The sequence below is a fragment of the Pogona vitticeps genome, chromosome 1 (assembly GCF_051106095.1).
Source record: "Pogona vitticeps strain Pit_001003342236 chromosome 1, PviZW2.1, whole genome shotgun sequence".
In the NCBI taxonomy this organism is placed as follows: Eukaryota; Metazoa; Chordata; class Lepidosauria; order Squamata; family Agamidae; genus Pogona; species Pogona vitticeps.
The window spans coordinates 256612970-256638391 of record NC_135783.1 but is presented as its reverse complement, the minus strand read 5'-3'; the positions used below and the strand labels follow the sequence as shown (position 1 = coordinate 256638391).

The 25422-nt window shown below is 42.0% G+C and overlaps 2 protein-coding genes across 9 annotated transcripts in view; both read right to left on the bottom strand.

Moving 5' to 3' along the window:
- Nucleotides 1–1238: 1238 nt before the first annotated feature.
- Nucleotides 1239–19218, bottom strand: MRPL23 (mitochondrial ribosomal protein L23). 8 transcript variants are annotated; one of them, XM_020788747.3, is made up of 6 exons: nt 16575–16665; nt 13719–13841; nt 9877–9959; nt 9623–9696; nt 4019–4148; nt 1239–2024 (listed from the first exon to the last, which is right to left on the bottom strand). In XM_020788747.3, the coding sequence occupies exons 1-6, from the start codon at nt 16646–16648 to the stop codon at nt 1966–1968; spliced, it is 543 nt and encodes a 180-aa protein (XP_020644406.3). In that variant the 5' UTR covers nt 16649–16665; the 3' UTR covers nt 1239–1965. The 8 variants fall into 8 exon arrangements, with proteins under 8 accessions (XP_020644406.3, XP_072841765.2, XP_072841767.2 ...); XM_072985664.2 differs by lacking the exon at nt 16575–16665 and adding an exon at nt 13964–16107; XM_072985666.2 differs by lacking the exon at nt 16575–16665 and adding an exon at nt 14614–15065.
- Nucleotides 19219–21846: 2628 nt separating this feature from the next.
- TNNT3 (troponin T3, fast skeletal type) overlaps nt 21847–25422 on the bottom strand; it is a 35324-nt gene continuing 31748 nt past the window's right edge. The window contains exons 13-14 of the mRNA XM_078387284.1: nt 25130–25170; nt 21847–22220 (exon numbers count right to left, since the gene is read on the bottom strand). Of these exons, the coding sequence (XP_078243410.1) occupies nt 22172–22220; nt 25130–25170 (90 nt within the window). The 3' untranslated portion in view covers nt 21847–22171. The remainder of the gene's footprint in view (nt 22221–25129; nt 25171–25422) is intronic.

The following is a 25422-nucleotide window of genomic DNA, read 5'->3' as shown; positions in this document are numbered from 1 at the left end:
CAGCTGACCATCCAACAGCTGAGTGGGAAGACTCTATCCCACTTCCTCACCGGAATGGTTGGCTGCATGGAGAAGCATGGAAGCAACAGCCAGGCTGCATCCATGTTTGGCACAGCAATGTGGATGTCAGCCATGTGTGCCACATGGGGACCAGCGAGAGGACCAGCCAGTTCGGGGGGGGGGGGGCAGGGACTGGATCTTTGAGTCACCTGTGGTGCCAATATTCATATACGAATATCCGAACTCTAATATTAAGACAAAAATCAGGACTACAGAAGAATTGTATAACTTCAATAAGAGATGGTCATGAAGCACTAAGAGGAAAACTCAACATTAAAATTAATTGACTCAAGAAAAGTAGTCAGGACCTAAACAGGGCTGTTGACAGTAGAACCTTTTGGAGGTTGTTAAGTCGTAGGGTTGCTGTAAGTTGGAAATGACTTGGCAGCACTTAACATCAATAAAAGCAACAATGAAAATGTTCCCAGTGAGAATGAAAAGGATTGCAGTGCTTGGTGGCAACAATTTTTCCATGGATTTCCTTTTAATTGGCAGGGAATTAGAGGGGCCTTCCTCACATCTACTCCTGAGACTGATACAGAGAGGTGTTTTCCATAAACAGCTACGGTATTTTTTGTATGCTCTGACCTCGTGTTCAGACAGGACTTTGGCCACTGCAGTAGGTGAAACCCATATGACACCAGCCACCATCAAGGTACAATGCAGCCCTAGAATTGCACAACTGAAGGATGCCTGTATAGTTAAGGTTGCCATGGCCAACCTGCTTTTCCATGTTTTGGTGCATACCAAAAGTGGCATTGGTTTTGCTAAATTAAAAAAAAAACTGGTGAAACCAAAAGGGCATGTTTACCAGAACACACCGTTGGGTTCGGAATCTGAACAAGCCTCTAGGATATCCAGCCACAGACCTCTATATCTGAGTTAATAATTCCTCAAAAAGCAAGCAATCAAAACTTCTACATACAGCAGTGTTCCCATGGGCCTGTTTTGATTAAAAACTGCAGTGTAAACTTGAAAGCACAAGTAGAAAAGAGAAATCAGACTGAAATATTTTTTTCCTCTACAAAGGATGAAGAAGTTCCTGAAAAGATGAAAAAGCAAGCTCTTCTTCCAAGTCAACTTGCTTCACTACTAGGCATAGGAAAAAGGGGAGAACAGTGAAACAATAGGTAAGTCCTTCAGAATCAGATTAAGAGTCAACACACAGAGAGAGGAAGTGGGCAATGCAATGCCTTTTATTGGGTCAGTTTCAGCTGGTGCATCCATATTTCAAAACTTCAATGTTATTTTCAGGTCTGGAAAACACATTTTATGCTGCCTTCTAATTCCAGTTATAAGGAATGCTGAGGAGACCATAATTCCATGTATTCCCAAAGTGTCATCACTTGCACACAAGATGTCCAAAGCATTAGCCTCTTTAACCATTCAGAAGCAGCTAAATTGTCACAATTCATACATTACAGAAGCTGCCTCTCCCAGTCCTTACATATACTTTGTCTGCTCCAGTAAACAACCTTCAAATAATTGATCTGGAGCAGGAAGAAAGACAGTGGTGGGTTGGATGGTCCCCTCTCCATACAGATAGGAACCTGGCTGCTTCTTTTCCTTTACAGAAGGGAAACCTATGTGCTGCAAATAAAAGGGCTGTTCTTGATTTGCCACATGTACCTATCCATTTCTTTGGCAAATAATTCCATTGTGCAAAATGAGTACAAACAACAACTTGTTACATGGTTTTAAAAAACCCAGATCATGGCATTACAAGAGACAGACCAACATCTGATGCAATGGTTCAAGTCCTTCCATAGAAACTTAAAAAAAAACAGAGGTTGATTTTCTCATAGTCCAAACCATTTAGGAACTCCTGATCGTCTGACATCCTCACTCAGCTTCTCTTTCTTTTTGTCCATATATTTCTGCTGCACGTCCTCAAAAGAGCCGGGCTCAATGGTCTTTTTGGTCTCTGGAAACAAGTCCGGAAACTGAAAGGTTTCTCCTGCAGCCTAAAGACAGAAAACAAATGCTTAAGCTTACGTTCCAGTAGTAGCTCCAACACTCTTTAGACAGCTGTGGGAAGTTTCAGCTGGTCCAGAGGTCTATTGCCAACCTCCAAGAGGTTCAGCAGGACTCAGTATGTTTTGTGCAGAATAGGCATTATGCTTTTTAAAAATCCATCTTCAACAAATTCAAACTCCATTCCTCCTCTTCTTTCTTTTTCTGTTTAAACAACTTTGCTAAAGGAGTGACTATTTCAAGGTCACCCACAGTAAGCATCATGGCAAAACAAACATTCCCATGTGAGACTTCCCAATCACAGGTGGACCCTCTAAAGGCTATGGGCTTCCAGTGACTCTGTTTCATGGGTTTTCTCAGGATCAGGAGCTCCCTTAGAGGGAGGGAGGGAGAAAATAATTCTAGAACAAACACACCTTCACATAGCTTAAGACCTGCACTCATGGTTCTGAGAGAAACTAAGAGAAATGGACAAGAATAGAAAGATAAAGGCAACAGAAATTGAAGGGACTCTGGTTTGTGGAAGATTCTGGTTTGTTGAATGAGGACTATATAAAAAAGACGTATATTTACATGCAAGTTTCAGAGTCCAAAAGTCTTGAAGATAGTTATAAAAAGGCATATGAGGAGCTACTACAACGGAAACTGGCCAATTCAGGCACAGTCAGGGTGATCTCCTTGGCCTTGTGCCAGCCAGCTCCAGCACTCGCTGAAACATAGAGCAAAAGGCGGCAAGCAAGCAAAGGAGTATGCTTACTAAAGCACAGACCACATCTAGTGCCTCGGTGAAAGGAAAGAAAGAGAAAATTATATAGAGAGGAAAGCTTTATAATGATATGAAATAAAACATGATTTGTGAAATTCATGCAATTCCTGAAATGCAGCATTAAAATTTACAGCAATCATTCTCCATAATGAAGAGAGTCAATGCCAACACAGAGCATTTCCACAGACTCAACGTCTCCCATTTGGAAAACAATCTTCGGCTGACCTTTTAGCTTGTATTTAACAGCAGGAACCTATTATTCGAGGATAGCATTCTCTTCCATTGACACTATCTCTTTATTTTTCCATACTGTATGCAGTGTTGACAGCCTTGTTAAAATCAACTCTGTCAGCTTTCTATTCACTCCAAGTAGAGAACCCGGCATAATAAAACTATCAGCCAATAACATGGCATACAAAGATGTGTTATAAAAATAATGTCTGGGGCTATTTTGAAACTTATTTTCCAAAACACCTTAACATCATTAGCCCACCCCTAAAGAGCTTAGAAGGAAATCATGTATAAACTCAGAAGACATGGGCCTTTTTTTTTTTTTTTGGCTGCCATTTTACAAATTAAAAAATGCTTTGCAAACTCACCAGTAATTTTTCTCCCCTTCCCCCAAACCAGCAGCACTTGGAATTACTCTAGAATTACATGTAAGGAAGGCTGGCAGAGATTTAGGTGGAGCCTTCTGCTTTGTTTGCTTCTGTCCATCTAAAGCAGTGGTTCCCAACCTTGGGTCCCTGGATGTTCTTGGACTACAATCCCCAGAAATCCTGGCCAGTATAGCTGGTGGTGAAAGCTTCTGGGAGTTTCATCATCATGATGATCATCATTTCAGAGCTTGAAGGGACCCTATGGATCTCTGACTCCAGTCTCTGTCCAGGAGGCACAGTGGGAAATCAAACTCCCAACCTCTGACTCCACAGCTGAGCCACTGAGCTACTCCAAGAATGCTTGGGGACCGAAGGTTGGAAACCTGATTTAAAGCAACAGATGCTTCTCAGCCTGCTGCCTCCATGAGAGTTCTGGATTCCAATCCCACTCTCTACATGGACACCACAGCACCTGATTTCTTGTACCAGTCCCTTTGAGATTCGTTCTAATTACAATTAAAAGGAACAAAGTCTCAAGGCACAACACTGTTGGGTCACTGAAATGTTTATTTAATATACAGCATCTGAGGCCTTAATAACAAGGGAGGCCATAACTAACCTGGAAGAATTATATGAAAAAGGCAATTCCTTGACACGGTCTCCTTACATATCTGCTGGGAAGGATCAGGCAAACTTCTGGGTAACTCTAGCGTTCCCCTCTGCCAGAGAAGACGAAGCTTGGACACTTCCTATAAACAACGGTGTTATGTTTTAAGGAAAAATTGAAGTACCTTGTAATGGCTGCAGGGGATGGGGGGGGAGTATTTCCATTGTATATTACTTAAAGTTGTTGCTGCACACTTTCCTTTGTAGGGATCAGGACAGCAGCCCCCCCCCCCTCCCTCCCTCCCTCCCTCCCTCCCTCCCTCCCTCCCTCCCTCCCTCTCTCTCTCTCTCTCTCTCTCTCTCTCTCTCTCTCTCTCTCTCTCTCTCTCTCTCTCTCTCTCTCTCTCTCTCTCTCTCTCTCTCTCTCTCTCTCTCTCTCTCTCTCTCTCTATATATATATATATATATATATATATATATATATATATATATATATATATACATTATACACCACCAAGGGGTGCACTGGAAAACCATCAAGCAATGCTTGCACAGTTGCCATCTGCCCTTCGTACTTGTAGTGCACAATGTTGTCATTGAGTTATGCTGCTACACAAACTAGGGCTGGGTCGACTGCCAAGCTGAGAACTGGGAGGCCTTGTCTATGGTAGACACAGCACTTCTGTCAACCAAGGACAAGGAGATGGCCTATAAAAACGAGCCAAGGTGCCAGTCCTCCCATCTTTCTTTTATGTTTCCAATATTTGTCACTGCACTTGAGGAGGTTAAAGGCAAAATGACTCAGAGCAGATGTTTCTAGGAATTGCTACACATTTTCCCACCATCTTTTCTGTTTTGTGTTAAGAAAAAGGGCATGAAGAATGTCCAGACATGACAGTGCAACGAGACAAAGTTCTCTCAGCCATCTACGAAAGTGCTCTTGGTTCCCATTTCAGGGCAAGACGAAATCAAATATTGAGCAAAGTCAATCTGTATCTGGAACCTTTTAATAAATAAAAGTCAGTGCAGACAACTTGGCTCTTTCCATCTCTTGTTTTGCCGAGAATTGCTGATCTTGGCCGGCAGCCAGATAGGATTTGAAACAGCCAAGACATTACATTGAACTCTCAGAACTGAAAGCCTTATAAATCCTCCACAATACCATGGAGTAATTTTGTACTAGTTTAGACTTTGGAGTGCTGAAAGCTTCATGAAAAATACTTACTGTGCATGTTCAGTAGCTAGTGTACCTTTACCATTTTGTAACTTCAACTATTCCCAGAGGAATGATTGTACAGTAAGGGATAAATAGCCATGCCAGTGACTCTTAACCTTTGGTCTTCCAGAACTTTTGGATTTCAACTCTCAGAATCCCTGCTCTTCGGCCATCCAGACTGGATTTTTCTGGGAGCTGAAGCCCAATGCATCTGGGGACTAAAGACTGAGGTCCACCGACATGTCCACTAAGATATTAAAGGGTGTAAAGAGCCAGTGTAGTGGACAGAGCATCAGACTAGGATGTAGAAGACTGGGGTTCCAATCCCCACTCACCTATAGAAACTAACTGGGGGTAGCACTGGTAAAACTATTCCTTAAATGTTTCACATATCTTGGAGACCCAAGGAGAGTCACTGTAAGTCAGAATCAACTTGAATATGGACACAGAGATTTATTTTTACTTGCTGAAAGTTAAGCTTCATGTCTGCTATAGTGGTTATTGGGGGGATCCAATGAACAAAATCTTTATCTCAGTAACAACAATGGACATTTTAAGACCAATCTCATTTAAGATTACAAACTATTGAGGCTGGGAACAAGGATCTCAAGGCCCATTTTTCTTCAGCAATGTCTGCTCCAACAAACTCCTGGGGATGAAGCTTCAAAGACCCATCAAAGGGCAAATCCATCAATTGCCCTACATAATAATCTAGCCCTAAGGAATTAAATATATAAATGACAGTCACTAGATCTGAATCTTGTAATAAGGGAAGTCTCCACTGACGGCATGCTAATTTTATGAACGTAACTTTCTGGAATACTACAGGCAGGTTGCAAAAACAAAAACATGTGGGATGTGTTTGGCATCAGCATAAATGGTGCATCTATGTATCTTCCAGAGCCAAATGATAGAAACAAGAGGAAGAAAAATTCAGGGCAAAGAACAGGAGAGATCCTGAAGGCACCAACACTCTTCTCTTATGGATAACCTCCCCCCTCCTAATTCTAACTTTTGAGACATAAACGGAAAGCAGTAGTTCTTTACCATAACCAAGGTTACAAAATGTTTTCTCCTTAGAATGGGGTGAAAAAAGCACACCAAGAACAGTCTGAAACTCCAGAAGGTGATACTGACCACAAACACTAATTTGAGGTCATCTGCAATGGGAGAGAAATACCACCTGCCCTAAAAATCCTCATCTGCCAAGTTTGGGTGGAGGAGTATGAATCCCGAACCTTCAAGACAGTCCAATTCTTATACATACAAGTCAATCTTCTACTTTCATCCATAGAGCTATGTGTTATATGATGTCTAACACATCAGCCTTTTCATCTTCCAAACACTTGAATGCAATGATTAATGTGTGCATATTATATTGCATAAATTGGCCTAGAAACCAGAAGCTGATGACTTCCAGAGTAGGGAAACGTAACTGTTGCCTTCAAGACAAAACAATATTTTCAGATACATAAGAATACTGGCTAGCAAAGAAAGAAATGCAGAGAAGAAGAATACTGCCACCTACTGATTCTTAAAGGAGGCCAACATGAAAACCATCCCAAACAGATGGCTTCTTTACAGGATTACCTGAAACTCGCAACAAACACAAACTTGTTTGAGCCATGGCTTTGTTTATACAAATCAAAGGGTGAACCAAAGGTTGAAGCAAAAGAAAAACAAGGCCAGGAACTTCTGCATGACTGGGGATTTCTTCCTTGTCTGCTTCAGCCTGGACTAATCCCATGAAAATAATACCATGTTGTCATAGGTAGAAAGTCACCCAAATGAGCAGACAATTCATGCCAAAACAACACAGTTTATCTAATGTAACAAAGCCTAACTGAGCTGGTTCACTGAGGATAACCACTTCTAATTAATTTCCACATACCCACTAAGATGGTACTTTTATTAGGGCAATCAAAGAGGCACAGAAAGTGTTAAAAGCACAAATAAATATGCAATCTTTTGAGAGAACATTTTCATCAGGCAGATGTAAAAAGCAATGAAATCAAATCTTGTTGCATCACCTCCTATAGCTAAATGTGGACAACAAGGACTTAAAGAACTCACTTTCCACTCGCCCTTCTTCCATTCTGCTTACTCCTCACATCTGCCTGATAAAGAGGCTTTCACGGAAGCCTGCACAGCTGTTTATATTTTTACACACTTTCTGTGCCTTTTCGGTTGGACTAATCAAGGCTATTACCTATGAATGTATTTGAGAATTTGATGTATTTGAGAATACAGCTATCAGTTCTAACGTGGAAAACAGTATCCTGAATCTTATAAAACAGTTTCTAGGAATGTTCTTCCTCCCACATAATTCATGAGCAAAATCAATTTTATGGAATATTGAATTACAGACTACTCTGTCTGGAAAAACATACTAGAAATTCCTTGGATTAGCAACCAATTAAAACCTAATCAAAAGAAGCTTCGTCAGGACTAACCAAAGATAAGACATTCTTCAGAACAGGGGAGAGTAATGCTTTGACCCTCCTGATATTGTGGACTTTACCTCCTATTAGCCCTACCTATCATAAGCAAGCAATATGGGGGAACTGGATAAAAGATTATAGGAGCTGAAGTTCAAAACAACTGGAAGCCCAAAGGTTTCCCACCTTTGGCTGAGGAAGAGGTGGACAACTTTGGAGGGTCCAGGGAAGGGGGCATTTCCTGACATTCCCCAGATCTCAGGGAGAGCAAGGTCAACAAAGAAATATTAGGAGGATATAGCAAACTAGTTAAGTCTAAATAACAATGTTTTTTGATTATTATTTTTTTAATTAAAGGAGTTGTTTCAGAAATATAACTAGGAGTCCTATCAGATTTCAGTGATTACTGGTGGAGATATTATGGCAAAGTCTTAGGAACCAAAATGATCTGTTCTTTTCTCCAAGTAAAGTGACAGCAAATTAAAAGAAAAAAAGAAGAATGAGAACTCAAAATATTTTTAAAGTATACAGTAAAGGTAATTCAGAACTAGGTATTTGAGTCACTCAAGATCCCCTGTAAATTCAGCTGTGATTTCCCATTCTGCCAAGCCTGGCTCATCTATTAGTTACACTAAATTTCAGAGGTACTCTGCAGCAGCAAGGCTTCTCACTGCTTCTAAAATCCTAGGAAATCCAATGCATCCTGCCTATGTTGAGGGAGGATGAAGGTTAATGATGACAGAAATTTGGCTAACCAGTAGGAAGACCAGAAAAAGTAAACAAGGTCGAGCAAACAGGTACAGATACTGGCAACAGGAACAAATGACTTCACAGGTCTTGAAGGTTTGTGTGAACCTACCATAAGACTAGCAGACCCTATTCCATTCTGCAGAATGGATTAACATCTGGAGCCTACAAACTACTGTACCACAAGGGAAATGCAAAGGAATAGAAGTCCCAATATTAATACTAACCCTCCTTGTCTGTTGCCGCCACAAGAGCTGCTATTGGTCTTTGTGTTGCAATAATTTGTATATCCCATCCCTCCTGGCTACTCTTTTGCCTGAGCAGAATCTTTCAGATTATACCATCTTTCAATCACCTTTTCTAGTCCTCGTGGTGGTATTAGCCTGACCCCACCTCTCCCCTTGACAAGAGAAGAAAAATGCATTAGAAAGTTAAGAATTCTGAAAGCAGGGGCAGGGTGTCAAAATTTGCAATCTAGGAAAAATTCATGAAGAAACAAGTGCTGAAATTAAGAAACATTATGTGTAATTTGCCTAAGTGCCGCTGCTTATTTCACATATAGGATCTGGTATCTTTATGTAAAGACACTGGAAAATTAGTAAACATTCTTTAATGAAGGGATGAGTTTCAGTGTCACATCCTCCCCCTAAAGACTCTGGGAAGTCTCCGAGGAAGCTCAGAATCCTGTATTCAGGAATCTGATGGTAGTTTGTGAGGAAAACAGAGCAGCTGAAGTAATTTAACATTTCAGTGCAGGCCCACCATGAACCTCTTCCAAGAACAATTCCAGAAATCTCTTTTGTTCTAATAGGCTGATATAGAGAAGGTAAGAAAAATATTTCTCTCCTGCATACTGGTCAACACATGAATGTAACCCTGGTCTGAATGTTCAGGATTTAAACCCTTGGTCAGGATCAATTCAATTCCTACATTTTGCTCCTTCAACAATGCATCTCACCAGGAACCAAAATGGCTCCTATACACCTAAGAGGTAGTTTCTGCTAAGAAGATAAAAGCAGCTATACTGGATCAGCCTATTTCGCCCAGCATCTTGTTTCCCACAGTGGCAAACCAATGCTACTCAGTTCCTTCTGGTCAGCCTTATCCTAATATCACTGTGACACACAAATTCAATTCAGAGATTGCATGGGCTAGCTGCCTAACAAAGTTACTCCAACACCATTAATTTTCCAGTTGTACTACTTAATTTACTCACCAGCTGTACATAGGCAACTTTGTAGTCTGGCTTTTTGATTCGACAGTTTTTGTAGTCCCTCATCCTCATTGATCCTGTTAAAGAGATGGTTGGCCTTAAATCCTCATGAATGAAAAACCCTTCCTTTCCTAATTGATTGTTTCGTCACTTACAGTCAGCTTTGGACTTTTATGAAGTCCACCTTTGTAAAAGACGAAAATGTATTTCAAAAAAAATAGAATTTTAGTCATTCTAATAGAATCCATTAGACTAACCATACTGTATCCTGGTTCTTACAGATGCAACAGGCACGTTGTAGATGTTTTCAAGGTAATCTTTCACTTCCACTTTTGTCATCCTGTGTCAAATGTAAAGAAATAATTAAAACAGAAACACAACATTTTCATTTTAAACTGCTAAAATAACTACCCCAACTTCACTATCGATACCATGTTTCCCCAAAAATAATACAGGGTCTTATATTAATTTTTGCTCCAAAAAACGCATTAGGGCTTATTTTCGGGGATGTTTTATTTGTTTTCATGTACAACCATCTACATTTATTCAAATACAGTCATGTCATCTTCTTCTGGTTGCTGCACAGCAGTGGAGGGCGGGGTTTCACTTAACTGAGGCTTATTTGGGGAGTAGGGCTTATATTATGAGCATCTGGAAAATACTAGGGCTTATTTTCAGGTTAGGGCTTATTTTGGGTGAAACAGGGTACTACTGCACGAGATGGGGAAAACTGTTTTATTAACAGAAATGAAGGCAAAATGTTACTCCACACAAACCTGTGTGACCTGTTGGGGGTTCTACCAATCTAAGAGGAACTAATTAGACCATCCAGGATGTGGCTGAATTTTACACATACACACTCTCTCACACACTCAGCTTCACATTTTGGACTGGTTCTGTTCCTGGAGGCTCAAGCAGTGGGGCCCAGATACTTACGTTGGTCTATAAGGTGACTGCCAAAGTGCTGAGTGCCTACTGATCTGGGGCCCTCAACTTGAGTGTGGAATATCCCAACAACTGCCTCCACACTGCAATGAGCCTGCCAAACAACCATACTGCAGTTTTGGAGTAGACCTCTCATCAGGATCCCCTCCCGTCAAGTGTACAACAGGCAATCAACCGTGAGAAGGTTTTTGCCTAAATCTGACCCTAGCACTGCCTGGTTTTAGACATGCAGCAAAGACATTTTTTCTTAAGCCGAGCATTTTAGATTTACTCATTGGGACTGCACTGCTCTCCTATTATTTCAGACTGCTGTTGCTTGTTTTAGTGTGGGCTGTTTTAGAATCTGGAATAATATTGTCTTCTCTTCCTTTCTGCAACTGGGATGTTGTTTTGCCGATTTTTTTTCATGATACTGTTTTGCTTAGAGTATGCCACCTTGAATACTTCTGCGGGAAGGCACGGCAGAAACCAAACAATAACAACCAAAAGTCCCAGAGCAACCATTCCAAGCACAACATGATACAGGAATTCAGGCAGCAGTTCCTGCAGTAGGTCCAGGACATCTGCTATAATATGACTTCAGAGCAAACTTTAGCCACTTTTTAAGAACAGCCATGGGCAAAAGAATCACACTGATTAAAATAGCATTGACTGTGTTTACTTTCAGTACACTATCGTCATTGGCAGTAGCTATTGGCACTTCCGAAAACAGACTTGTGACCTGGAAAACAAAAGTCCGTGTCCTTGTTAGCTTTTGCTAAGGCTTTCTGCAAACCTATTTACTTTGAAGGAAGCCCTACTGAAATCGGTGGCTTCCTTCCAAGAAAACGCACTCACAATTTCATTAGAAGATTCAGAAGAATGATACTCATTCCTCCTGCTGCTTGGTGAAAAATCTTCGAAAAGAGGCATTTTAAGAGCTAACAGAAACTCATGGAACCCTCTAGCACAGTGGTTCTTAACCTTGGGTTACTCAGGTGTTTTTGAACTGCAACTCCCAGAAACCCCGGTCAGCACAGCTGGTGGTGAAGGCTTCTGGGAGTTGCAGTCCAAAAACACCTGAGTAACCCAAGGTTAAGAACCACCGCTCTAGCAGACACCAAACATCCATGTAAAGAACTGTAACTGAAAGTGTGATGCTTATTAATTGAAATAATGGAACCATATGTTTATGTTATATGCCTACATTAAGTACAGAAATGGACAGTTCCTTTTCCCTGCAACTCCTAGAATACTTTGGCCAAGATGGTGATTGAAACGCTCTGAAGTAAGACCCCTCCCATCAGTTGTCAACTCTCTAGACTCAAAGATAACTGCTGTTATTTTTCTGAGACATTATTATTTGTTTAATTCAGTGACCAGCATTCTGCTATTCTGGATGCAGATCTGCCAAGGGGGCTAAAAATGAACACTTTCTACTATATGTGTAAATATATAAAGAGATGAATAAATTTATATGTGTGCATTGAGGCTTTATATCCTGCATTTCGTCATCAAGACACTCTATGTCACATTGACTTAACAAACACAAATTCCAAGTCTTGTTTCTGGCAGGGAAGAAGGAAAAACCAGCTCCTTAGAACTGCTCCTTCTCCAATTCATCAATGAGGACAAAATGGTTTTCAGCCCAGTAGCAATGCTTTTTCTAGAAGTCAACAGGTAGCCCCAACAGGTATGTATTATTTCCCAGTTCAACCTCTAGAAACCTCCAGACAAGTTCTGCTCTCTCTAATGGCCTCATCTCCAAGACCCATCTGTTGCTAATCATGGGTTGAAGCCCAAAGGAATTCCTTTCCTGACTCTCCTCTGCAAGGAAGTGGGACTGAAGCCAGGCCTCCTAACTTGCTTGGTGGGACCTCCCACCGCCCCAGGATTTGGCTCAGTACACAACAACATCAGGATGTATGAGCATGCATCTGACATCATGTAGTGAATAGAATCTACTGGTTAGTTACAACCATGTAAATACAGCAACATAACATTCACTGGTGAATTCCCACTAGTTAACAAGTTGCTGTTTGTTTGCCATTCACCTGTCATAAGTTGGCACATGACAAGGAATACTTGCAGCAACTAGGTCACCAGTGACAATTCACCACTGCAATTTGAAATGCTGCACTTTTATCAATATAACTAATCACATGTGGTCCTGGAGGAGGCTCTTGAGAGTCCCCTGGACGGCAAGGAGAACAAACCTACCCATTTTGAAGGAAATCAACCCTGAGTGCTCACTGGAAGGACAGATCCTGAAGCTGAGGCTCCAATACTTTGGCCATTTCATGAGAAGAGAAGATTCCCTGGAAAAGACCCTGATGTTGGGAAAGTGTGAAGGAACGAGGAGAAGGGGACAACATAGGACGAGATGGTTGGACAGTACCATTGAAGCTACCAACATGACTTTGACCAAACTCCGGGAGGCAGTGGAAGACAGGAAGGCCTGGTGTGCTCTAGTCCATGGGGTCACGAAGAGTCGGACACAACTAAACGACTAAACAACAACAGCAAATCACAAGGATTCTGGCCAGCAAGTTCTGCTTACAAACCACATCAAATTTCTCATCCTTTGCCTTCTATTCTGTGCCATATTAGAAAAGATATGACTGGACAGTGTCCCTTGTGAAAACCCTATGGTTTATTGTAAGCAAAATTAAACCTTTCAAGCTTTAGCTCCTCAAGCAATTACTTCCTTTATAAACTGTACCTTCCAAAGAGTTAGCCATATAACCAGAAATAAATGTGTCCTATTAATGGTCGTGGGGGGGGGAGGAGCTTCCATCTGTTACAAAGTATTTATGTCAGGGATAGATAGGAAGGAAGGTAACCAAGTTCTCTTTAAGAAACTCTCTTTCTCTCTGAGGGCAGAAAATGTTCTGCAGGAACTAAGAATCTGAGTACTTCAGAATAGCTTTCCCAACCTATGAAGCAGAGAAGATCCACTGATTTGAGGTTGAAGCAAAAGACAGTGGAGGATTTTAGCAGCCCTTTGATACTGTGGATGACTCTGCAGGAAAAGCCAGGCATAAGCTATTTCTTCACACTACAGATGCCCTGGGCTCAGCATACTTACTTATTGATGGCAAGACAGCTGAAAGAGGTTGATCACATTATCTCTTGTTTGAACAAGCAAAACTTCTCTCCCCCCCCATCTACTTACTCCATAGGGATGCGGAATTGCACAGTGTCTTCTGACAGTGGAACTCCAGGCCTCACCAATGTCAAGAAGTAATCTGTCCGGAAAACCCTCAGTTGAGGATTGCCAAACTGGTACAGGGGATAACTATAAGCAAAGAAAGCAAATCACATTTTAAAAAAATTGAAGTTCTTACAAAACTACTATGGATGTGGTTATTACCATGACACAGGAATCAGAACTGCTAGATAGTTCAGTGGTTTAGGCACCTGGTTGCAGAGCTAGAGGTTGGGAGTTTGATTCCCCACTGTGCCTCTCTGACAGGGGTTGGACTTGATGAACCAGAAGGTTCCTTCCATCTCTGCAGTTGTAAGGTTGTTGTTGTTAGAACTAACATAAATATGTTAAGCCTTATGTAGACATTCAAAGAAAGATAACAATAAATTAAAAGGAATACATAGTCTGAAATACTGTTTGTAGTGCAAGCCAAATCATAACTTTGTCCATTCCTACCCAGTAAATAAAGCATCCCACCCCCAATTCTAAGCCAATGTGCATGTACATTCTCAAGAACCCATAGTAAGGAGATCTTGTTTACCTGGGAGAAATGGACATAAAGTTATCATTTGGTTTATGTTTAGAACAGGGTTTCAGCCACTGTGTTCCCTCCAATCCCAAACAAGCCCAGAAAACATTTGTGTGTCATAAAAAGCCCACAGTTATTGTCAGACAGCCTAATTATCTGGTTAAATTGGTTTTCTCTTTAACTATAGCAGAATACGAAAGCAATGTGATGGAGACCCAGAAATTTGCATATTCAGCTATTTTACATACAGAATTCAGTTTCTAGTAAGAAGATATACAGTACAAGAAACACCTTGTGATAAAGTCTTCTGTTTCTTTCCCATCAACTATTTACCATATTTTCAAGAAGGAACTCTGATGCAAGCCAGTTTCCTTCTGAATCACAAGGAAGCTGTGATAGCAGTGTCCAAATAAAACTGTTGGTAATGGCAACATATAGGCAGTCAGGATGGGTCTGATCTATATCAAATTGATTTTAGTCACTTCTAAGAAAGTGACACTTCCAGTGTGCCCTTGGGAAAGAGGTAAGGGCTGGACTTGGTCTACACAAAGATGCATATAGACACATTAAAGGAATCTGCAGCACTCAAGAAAAACCACTGCAAGCAATCCTGGAGATTCTGAAAAGGGTTCCAAAAATTTCCAACATAATATAATACTGACACAGAAAAGGCTGCAGGAATAACAGCATTTAGAGTTGGAAAATAGGACTGAACACATTGGTTACTTCTCATTTCCACATACTATTAATTCATGAAGACACAAACCGATTCTAAGAAATTCAGATTACCCTAAGGATACCTACTAGACTGGGTGCTAATGGAGATAGAAAGATGAACATAATCCATCCATGCAAAAGCTACAAAATTTCACAACATGCACAATCCATGTTAGCACTTATTTAGAAAACATTTTAGAAAATATTATTTGAATACATTAACCAAAATCAATGACAATTTGGTGAGTCAGCTTGGCCATAAATTCCATTAATTTAACGCAGCCTACTCTAACTAGGGGTACTAAGTAAGTCACAGTTAAGAGTAGGCCCATTTGAATCAATGGAACTTAGAATCATAGAATAGTGAAGCTGGAAGGGGCCAATAAGGCCATCAAGTCCAGCCTCCTGCTCAGTGCAGGAATACAGAAGCACTGACTCACCAAACCCCCATTGATTCCATGGGCTGACTCTAGTACAATTTACAACACTAAGTAGCAGGATTCTGACCACTAGCTCATAATATGAAAGCAGAATTTTTAATCTTTATCTTGCAATGAAATCTTTGACCTATAGTACATGTTAAATTAAAGTGATCACATAAAACTTAAAAAAAAAACCCAATTAGCAATAACTTTTAAAATGCTGACAAACTAAAAAGTATAATTTAACTACATTTAGACAGAACAATCACATGCATGAGTCTTAGTGGGCCACAATTTTAAACACAGCTGCAACTGCATTGCACTAATGAATTGTTTTTATATGCTGTCAAGTCACCTCCGACTTCTGGCAACCCTAGGAATGAGCAACCTCCAAAATGTCCTGTCCTCTACAGCTTTGCTCAGCTCTTGCAAACTCAAGCCTGTGGTTTCCTTTAGGACAGTGGTTCCCAACCTTGAGTGTCCAGATGTTCATGGACTACAACTCCCAGAAATCCTGGCCAACACAGCTAGTGGTGAAGGCTTCTGGGAGTTTTTTGCCCAAGAACATCCAGACACGCAAAGCAGGGAACCACTGTTTCCAGGAGTCAGTCCCTAGGAACTTATTAAATCAATGCTAATTAAACTCTCACTGATTCCAGTGGGTTGATCTAGCTGAGACAAAAAAAAAGGGGGGGATGGAGTCCTAAACTAGCTTCGCCTTTCAAACGTGGGGAACAAGATACTGTATCTCTGGAAAAGGAAATGCACTGTTGATTCTGCTCAAACATCTCTCAATGGACTTTTGTTTTTTAAAAAAACGCAATTTAAATTTTTCATCCCCATGTTGTTTTGTAATTAATTAAGGCTATTTTCGAACGAAGTGGGAAAGGCCTAAACCCCACGGCGGCGGCAGCAGGCGTCATGCCCTGCCTGGAGGACGTCGGGTCAAACTCGAACCCGAGAGCCTCCCTCGTGGGTCTTGTGCCTCATCGGCTCTCTACGACACGGCTCTCCCCCCCCCCCTCCGGAACCAGGATCGCCCGCCGGAGTCCATAAGGAAAGCCAAGCCAAGCCAAGCCAAGCCGACCCGAGGAGGGAGTTGCACCGCGTGCAAAAACAAGGCACTCCTTCCTCCTCTCCCGCCGCCCGACTCACATCATTCGCCTAGCCATGACGCCAGCCCCGCTCCACCAGCAACCGCACTTCTTCCGGAAGAAAAAAAGGGACATCCGGTTCAAGAAGAAGACTATAGAGATAGGGTGAAAAAATAGACTCATGATGTCGTTGCGCCGAGGGCGAAAACTTTTCGGTCCCTTTCGATTCGGAGGCGTGAAAACCATGCAAATATTCTTGGACTGCAACTCCCATCAGCGCTGCGATGCACAGCCAATGGTGAGGGAGAAAGGAGAGTTGGAAGCCAACAACATCTGGAGGGTCAGAGGTTGGCCATTCCTGCCTTAGATCCTCTTCTGCCTGGAGTTTGACAAGTTACTTTTAAGAAGAACGATACAGGAATTCAAGCAGCAGAAAAAAAAATAGGAATATTAAGTCAATGTCCTTTCATTTGGGACGTTGCCTTTTGCTGATCCTGGTTGTGCAATGGGCACTGTACAACCGTTTGTCCAACAAGATTGGGAAGGAGGACATTCTGATCCACACCGTCAGAGGTGAAATCTGAAACCTACCCGTCTCTGACCTAAGTCAAGTCTCCAGCCTGAGTTTTACTTTCAGAAGAGGATCCTGGTACTTATATCTGGCCTTTGGGGGGGGGGGGGCAATGTTGTACTAATTGGATCCAAGCTCACATCAAGCCTGAACTATCTCTGGAAAAAAATGTTGAAACTAAGGCTGCTCTACTTTGGCCACATCATGAGAAGGCAGAATTTTATGGAAATGATGGAAAGATGGATGCCAGCAAGAAAAGAAGACAACCAAATATGAGATGGACTGACTCCCTAAAATTAGAGGCCATGGGCTTGAGTCTGCAAGGGTTGAGCAAAGGACATTTTGGAGATCATTCATTCATAGGGTCCCCATCAGTTAGAGGTGACTTGGTGGCACATAAACAACAGGTATCACCCACCTTTCTCTTCAGACAATGAGTATTATGCTTAAACATTTTGTTTGTTTTTATTATTTGCACCCCACCTTTCTGCCCAAAAGGATCCAAGGAAGTTTACAAAATTAAAACAGACCACATTACAAGCTTTAAAAAATGCAATGAACTGTTTCAAAATTAAAAAGCAATTAAACAAATATCCCATTCAAACTAGTTCATCAAAATCTGAAAACAATTTTTTAGAGCACATTGAGGGGAAAAAAGACAACAGCCCGTTTTAAAAGCCCATAGACAGCCAGTTACTGAGAAAAAGCCTTAATGGAGAGAAAAGTCTTTGCTTGCAGAAGGACAGTAAAGGGGGGGGGGCTGTCTGGCCTCCTGTGGGAGGGAGTTCCAGAGTCTGGGAGTAGCGACGGAAAAAGCCCTCTCCCCTGTCCTCACCAAAAGCACAAGTGAGGGTGGCAGGACTGAAAGGTAGACCACCTCTGATGATCTTAAAACGCAGGCAGGCTTATAGTGATACAGTATTTCAGGCAGTTTGGACGCAAGTTGTTTTTGGAGCTTTACAGTATACCGCTGCCACTTGGAAAGCTTTTCCTTGGGAAAGGAGTCGGTAGAAGACAGTTGTGTGGCAGTGCCTCCCCACTCCCTACAAAATGTAGCAGGAAAGAGGAGGAACTGAGCCTTTACTCCAGTCTTATTCGACGTGGAGAATGTAAGAGCCATTTTAAACGTTCTTAACAGGTAAAAATGCCACTGAGGTGCGGCTCCGTTATCTGACGAAGTGGGCGTGTCCACGAAAGCTCATATTAAAATATAATAGTCTTCAAGGTGCCACGGGTTTTTGTCTTGTTTTGTTTCTTCGGATTTTGTCTGATACGCCTGCACCGACTAACGCGGCTACTTCTTCCAAAACGACAATCCCCTGCACCGTATCAGAGGAGCTCGTACGCCGTGGTTTGGGAGGGAAAGGGAGAGAACAGGCGATGCCACCGCCTTGCTGTGCCGCCGCCCGTGGTTTAGGTCAGTGGTTCTTAACCTTGGGTTACTCAGGTGTTTTGAACTGCAACTCCCAGAAACCCCAGCCAGCACAGCTGGTAGTGAAGGCTTCTGGGAGTTGCAGTCTAAAAACACCTGAGTAACCCAAGGTTAAGAACCACTGGTTTAGGTAACACTCAGGCATATTCGGCACTGCCGCCAGTCCTTCCGGCTGAACATCATCCCTCCGTTGCAGCCAAGGCTAGTCTTGCTCCATTACTTCCTCGGATCCCTTTTTGTACCTCAAAGGCAGGGCTTAACACCACGCAGTCCCCGAGGTTTCAAATATCCAAGAACTGTTAGGGTACAGCTTAGAACAGTTAACTTTTTTGAATTTCCAGAACAGATCATTGAGATTCTGGGAGCTGTAGTCCAGAGGAAAAAAAAAAGGCAACGTTTTCACTTTCTGTTTCCGATCGAGGACGCGCCGTTCCAAGAAATCTTGGGTGTAAATTCATCGCTTTCTGTCAAGCCTCCCAACCAAAAAAAAAAAAAAAGGCGCGAGAAGAATCTCGGAAGTTAGACTACGCATGGTGCTAAAATTATAAACCTATGAAGAAAAGCCGCTTACCTTTATACACTCCCTAAGGTTTTCTTAATAACGTTTACTTAACGTTCTTCCCACTCAGAGCACCATAGAGATTTGATCAACGGAGCTCGGAAGTAAGAGCTACACTCACTGCGGTCTTTCTCTATAGGCTATAGGCCTCTGCCTATAGGCGCAGTGCTAAGAAAGCAGGGGGGCTTATCAGATCCAATGGGCATCACTCTCTTTCCAAGAATCAAGGGCTGGGAGCGGGGTTGGGGGGGTGCGGAATACAGCAACTAAAGCTAGAAAGTCAGCCAAAGCTGGGCAATAATTAAGCAAGTCCATCCGTTTCTAATGACAATATATCCAGCCCTATACGCTCAGAACGATCTATGTCAGGTTGCAAGGCGTCAGGGCTCTGGCGGAAGTCCCAGGGCAGTGCTAGGCTTCTCCAGGCAGGGATTGTTAGAGTCAGTATTTAGTAGTTTTGATAATCAGCAGATCTAGTTCCCATCAATGCATTCTGATAGTCTTCACCCAACAGACTTGCCAATATGCTTTCTATATGAACTGCTTGAAGTTCAGGTTGAAGAATCTCATTGCAGCTCTCTAGCCTTTCCGAAAGAGATTTGTGTGTCGATATGTGTTACGAGTAATAGCACTCAGAAAGCACCAAACATTCATATTGGAGTGGTCACTCTCCTTCGTTTCAATATCTTCCATATGTTTGGCCACCAAAATGTGCTTCTGTGAAGGAAGACGTTTCATAAACATATCCGTCAAAACGATGCAGAAGTTCCCCACTGTCCTTGTCTATGGTGGAAGAGCCCTCCTTTCCCCCTCTAACAGGCATGGTGGCTGAGCAGATTTTGCCTTTATCAGCATTATCTTCAACTGCAATTTTACTTATTTTTCCCCTGTAGGAATTGATACACATATAGGAGGCTGTTTTACATTAGACCAGCAATGGCAAACCTGCGGCACACGTGCCACAGCTGGCACGCAGAGCCCTTTCTGTGGACATGCGAGCCATAAGTCACCGGATTGCTACTTCCCCCCCCCCAGCCAAACCTGCAGAGGTGGTGGGAGCTGCAGTGCTGGCGCTTTGACAGCCGGTGGGGCAGGATCCGGAGCAGCTGGCACTGGCGGCAGATCTGGAGTGGGGTCTCGAGGCACCTCCATGCCCAAAATTCCCTCTTCTGCTGCTACTTCCGGTTCCGCCTCCATGGCCCACTGCCTACTGGTTTGTTTTCCTCCCCCCCCCCTCAATTTGGGCACTCAAGCCCAAAAAGGTTCGCCATCACTGGGTTAGACTATTCACATCTGAGCTTCAGACATAGGTTTTCCAGTCATCTGCTACCTCATCCTTTTTACTGGATATGTCAGAGACTGAACCTCAGCATCCAAGATCTTCAGTTATGCCTACTCAAGTGGAAGAGGCTCCCACTGCAGACTTTCAATCCCCAATACTGTATATAGATTCCTGCAGTAACAATGATGGGACCTAAATGGGAGGGACTAATCTTCACTCTCCCTTTCAGGTGATGATAATCACAGGGGGAGGAAGGATGCTTGATTGAATGAGACATCTAGTGGCCACTAGTTTGGGGAGGGCTGGTGTAATCCAGTGTATGAAGTTTATAGGATTTTTGTGCAAAAAATAATTAGGCTTGATATTCCTGTGGGTTCCTAATGATGAATCAGAGAATGTATAGTTCTTGTTAATTAATGTTATCTTGAGAGAGCTGCTGTGGCAAAAAGAATTTGGGGTGGGAAGTGCACACCTAAAGGATTCTTTTCCCTGTCTGGGCAAGATACTGTGTTGGACAGAAAAGAGAAAAAGAAGACAGCAAATTGCGCCATGAAGAGTTGGAAATACGTAGATAACTAGGAAAGGTATCAGAAAACTGTCAATATCATAATGCCTTTATACTGTACACATGTATGATACAACCAGATTTTGAATGGTTGTGAATATTTTACCTCAAAAAAAAAACCTTGTTGGGCTTCAAAAGGTGACTAAAGTTATGAAGGGGATGGCAATACTCCCTAGTGACCAAAAGTTAAAAGATGGAGTACCATTTTGTTTCAGAAAAAGGAGTCATGGTAGAACTGCAGAAACAAGGGACAGTGTAGAGAAAGTCAATAGTAATAACAATACTTTGGGTCATCCAGTAAAGTGGAATTATGGGATACAAAACAGACAAAATGAAGTACTTTACACTATGGACAAAGACTATGGCATTTCCTGCCACAAGGTATAGTGGTAGCCACCCACTTGACAGCTTTAAAACAGAATGAAATTAATCCAAAGATCGAAAACGTTAATTTGTTTTTTGGACTACAACTTCCAGAATGCCCCAGCCAACTTCATCCCATGCTATGCTCACTGTCATATTTTGAGAGCTGTAATCCAAATCAGTAACATTTATCTTCTCTTGAACAATTCGTTGAAGACAAGGCTTTCAATGGCTACTAATCATATTGCCTATATATTACGGCTCCAACTTTTCCAAAGGTCATTTTTAGCTGGACAGCTGCAATTCTAGGTATGTTTAGTTTGCACAGAGTGTGGTGTGTCTTACTGTTGGGTAAACTAGCACAGAAGCACAGAATAAGTTGTCTCTTAAACCTTGTTCAGTCTTTGCTGGGTATAAATCTGAAAATATTTATTCAAAGGACATTTTACTCAATATTACCCATTGTTGGGGTTGCTGAACTCCGGGTCTTTGGTGAAAGAAAAACTCTGAGTCAATGCTAATAGAAGATAAGGAAGATTGACTAGTCATGAGCAGTATGGCTGAAGTATATTATCGATCACACTTTATTTACAAAACCATAGGATTTGTACACTGCGATCTATGGGGCAGCGTAGGGTTAGGAAAATAAAGGACACACGAAGCAGCTAATAAAAGGTGTCAGCAGGGAGTCATCTCTATTCCAGGGCAATGGTTCTGGATGATGTGAGAGCCCTTGAAAGAAGCAGTAGATAATCCAGGCTGATGTTGCAGCTATGGGTTTGCTCAGGCAAAGGAATGGAATTCACGTTGCAAGAGGAAAAGAGAGGCCAACAACGTTTCGCCATGCCACCGCTGATGATTCTGCCTGCAGGCACCTTCTGGATCTTTACTTCCAGCGTCCTCCAACTTTGCCCTTGGCTCCAGCCTTCTTGCTGCTGTAATACAAATATTGGGGTGGGGGGGTGATACAACAGTTCAGTGCACCTGCCACTGCCATGCTCTTTCCAAACCTTGACTTCTGCATTTCAGTAAAGAAATTTAAAATTTCAGGTTGTTAGAACAGAGCTGATCTGCTATCCCTACAGCTGGGCTGGGGGACCAACATTCGAGTTGGTGAAGCAAAGTCCAGTGTGCTGTTTTCTTACAGGCATCAGAGTTTTGTCTTAAGATGCAGCCAGCTGGCCATTTGTGCACCAGATCTAGCCCGCAAAGTAATATTATCTTGCCTCCAGGGGCCCTAGACCAGATGTGTTGTAATTAACATAGAGTACACAAAACTAGCCTAGAGGATCACACACTTGCCAGAAATGAAGCCCCTCTCCTTTATGAAAATCCCCCTCACAGAATGTTACACATAGTGCAATAGTATAACTCAGAACAGGGAACCTCTTTTTCCTAGATTGTGCCAACTTTATTATGCAATCTGATCAACCATGAAGGGGTTGTGTTGCAGAGGAAAACGCACTTCAAATTCCTGCACCACTCTGTCCCAGAGTATCTCCAGGGATGAGAAGTTGTCCATTCTTGGCTGAAATCATTAATACGAACTATGTGCAGAAATTGACCCCAATTACACAGCGTGCTTACTACATATGATGGCTCATACAGCACTATTCTTCAGAGTTTCACTGGGAGCAACAATCTAATTATTTTATGATAATTAATGTCATGGGGAATAAAAATACAGTATTATCTTAGAATTCTTTGCCTATGATTCAAATAATTTCTTAATCGCTTGACTTTCCATGCAAATGAAACACCACTCAAATCATGCATGCCACTTACCTTGCTGCTTGAGTTATGTAAATAAGTGAGTAAAGTTAGTCTCATGTTAAGGTTTCTTCACTGTGGCACCAACAAGAACAGAATCGCCCTGCAGTGCAAATGTTTGCACACTATGTATCCCTGGATGGTTCTACAAATTGCCCAGTGAGCCAACCTGGATTAGTACCCAGGAGTTTGTGGTCTGGGGCTTAGAAGAATACATCCTTCTCAGGTAACTTGTAATAGAGATACATCCAGGGAATAGGGGACATGTTCCAGTGCAACAGCAATAAGGTGTATCTTTTAACACTTACATGGTTTCCAACACCAGTGGATTTATACATCTGTAGCTTTACGTACGAAATGACTTATAGTGAAATGCATACATGCACGCGCGCACACATACAGAGTGCATACTTTACCTGTCAGTTAATTTAGGACACTCTGTCCTGAAACAACCTTAGACATGAGAGACAAGCCACTGCCACACCTTTCTCAGAGAACAGAGACACCCTAGTCCTGTCCCTTTGTGCTCCCATATGCCTATGCAACAAACAATGCTTATTGCATTGACTCTGCACTCCTGTAGCAGGCAAATTTTGTATGCTTTCTTTTGAGTGCATCTTCACTATACTTGGGATTAGGCTGATTGGCTTCATGAAGCTCAAGGTCTTCTACACCTATCTCAGTTCTGTCATGCTGGCCTTATTCACACTGGGTCCCCTATTACATTCAAACACAGTATAAACAGCCTTAGGGTATATTTCAGAATGGTCACACATGCTTTTTGCAGAACTGTTCTTTGAGTTACAGTGAAAGGCTATCTTTTATGCAAAATGTCACAACTTCCTAAACACAGATTTTAAACCTCATGCTGGTGCCCTTTTATTTTTAAAATCTGGGTAACACCAGTCTCCCTTATCTTGTCTAGATATTCCTTATCTTGTCTAGATAAGGTATGGTTTTTAAAAATAATAGTTATTATGTGCCAACAAGCTGGTTCTGATTTATAATGACCCTTTTCAAGCTTTTCTAGGTATAAAATATTCAGAAGTGGTTTACCGTCCTTTATCCTGGGGGTGTCCTGGGATTGCGCATCTGGGGAATTGAACTGAGAGGGCCGCAATGCCCCACTATTTAAATTTCTTAAACTCAAAATGAAATATAGTAATGTAAAGCAAACAAAACCCCACAAATAGGCATGTCTTGGTTATTTGCTTTTCTCTTGGTGAGGAAGTATGCTGTGCTTTAGTTGATTACAAGCAGTTACAGCCAGCAGGCACCTTTCCTTCGATTGAGCATAGAAAAACACAGTGCCTGCTCATCATTCAGTATGGAATTGTGCTAAAATAAAGCAAAACAAAGTCATGTTTTGCCCCTGCCTCTCTGTCCCTATCCACTGAACTGCATGATTCAAGAGAGACTTGGACATGGAGAATCACAGCAGCTGGTAACTCTTCCTTTCTCCTCGCACAACGATAGAATCTGAACTCTTCCTTTTTGTTTGACTACTGCATCGCTTCCCTCAGGCCTCCATCTCTCTGATGAATTAGGTGTTTCTTAGCAGACACATGCAACAGTAAGGACACAGAACAAAACAAGCAGGAAAGAATTTGAATTAGACAGAAGTAAGACAGGGGAGGAAAATAGGAAAGTCATATGACTTGCTGAAAAGAACCCATTGGCCACAACCACATGTTGCACACAGCATGTGGTGGGGCAAAACTGTATATGATTAGTGCTGTAAAATCTTCTTTCCAATCTCAGAAGCTGTGGAACCCCTTTGATAAATCTCCCTCTTCTTTTTTTTTCCTCATACATCTACCAGTACAAAGACTGATATATTTAGAGGTGAGCTTTGCTGAGATTGGTGGAAGAGAAGTAGGTTCTTTTGCACAGTAGCTATGGATTCACTTCAGTTTCAACAGAATTTTCTTAATGGAAAGCGGTGGCCCAGAAAAGGTCCTCCTGCTTTTCTACTTTCACTAAGAAAACTAGGGAAGAAGACTGAAGTGACTGCTGCCACTACGTGGGTGGATTTTCTGGACATTGAGGCCAGGAAAAGCATTGGGGTACTCACTGTTTCTGGGCCTGATCAATCCGGTTCCTGAGGGTAGTGATCTGCAAACAATACACATGACCAAATTTTCAAAAGTGATCTCATTTCCCTTAGTGGAGGGAAGGCTTTTACCTGGCAGAAGAGTTGTTATATGCAGCTGGATGAAATCCTGAGGTCTTTCTCTCTTTTTCAACTGAGAGACACAGACATTGCTAACTGGCAGCAAATTCACCAGAAAAAGTGTTATTTTTGGGACACAACTGGTTGAGTAAGTTGGACGCAAGAAAGACTGTTATTTCTATCCCCAAGGGTTG

Coding starts and splice junctions, on each gene's coding strand:
- MRPL23 (XM_072985664.2), bottom strand. CDS start 14,223: ATGCTTTATTTACTGGGTAGGAATGGACAAAGTTATGATTTGGCTTGC. Junction 9,960..13,718: donor CAATTCCGCATCCCTATGGA/GTAAGTAGATGG, acceptor CATTTGACACAG/GATGACAAAAGTGGAAGTGA. Junction 4,149..9,622: donor AAGTTGCCTATGTACAGCTG/GTGAGTAAATTA, acceptor CGTTGTTTATAG/GAAGTGTCCAAGCTTCGTCT.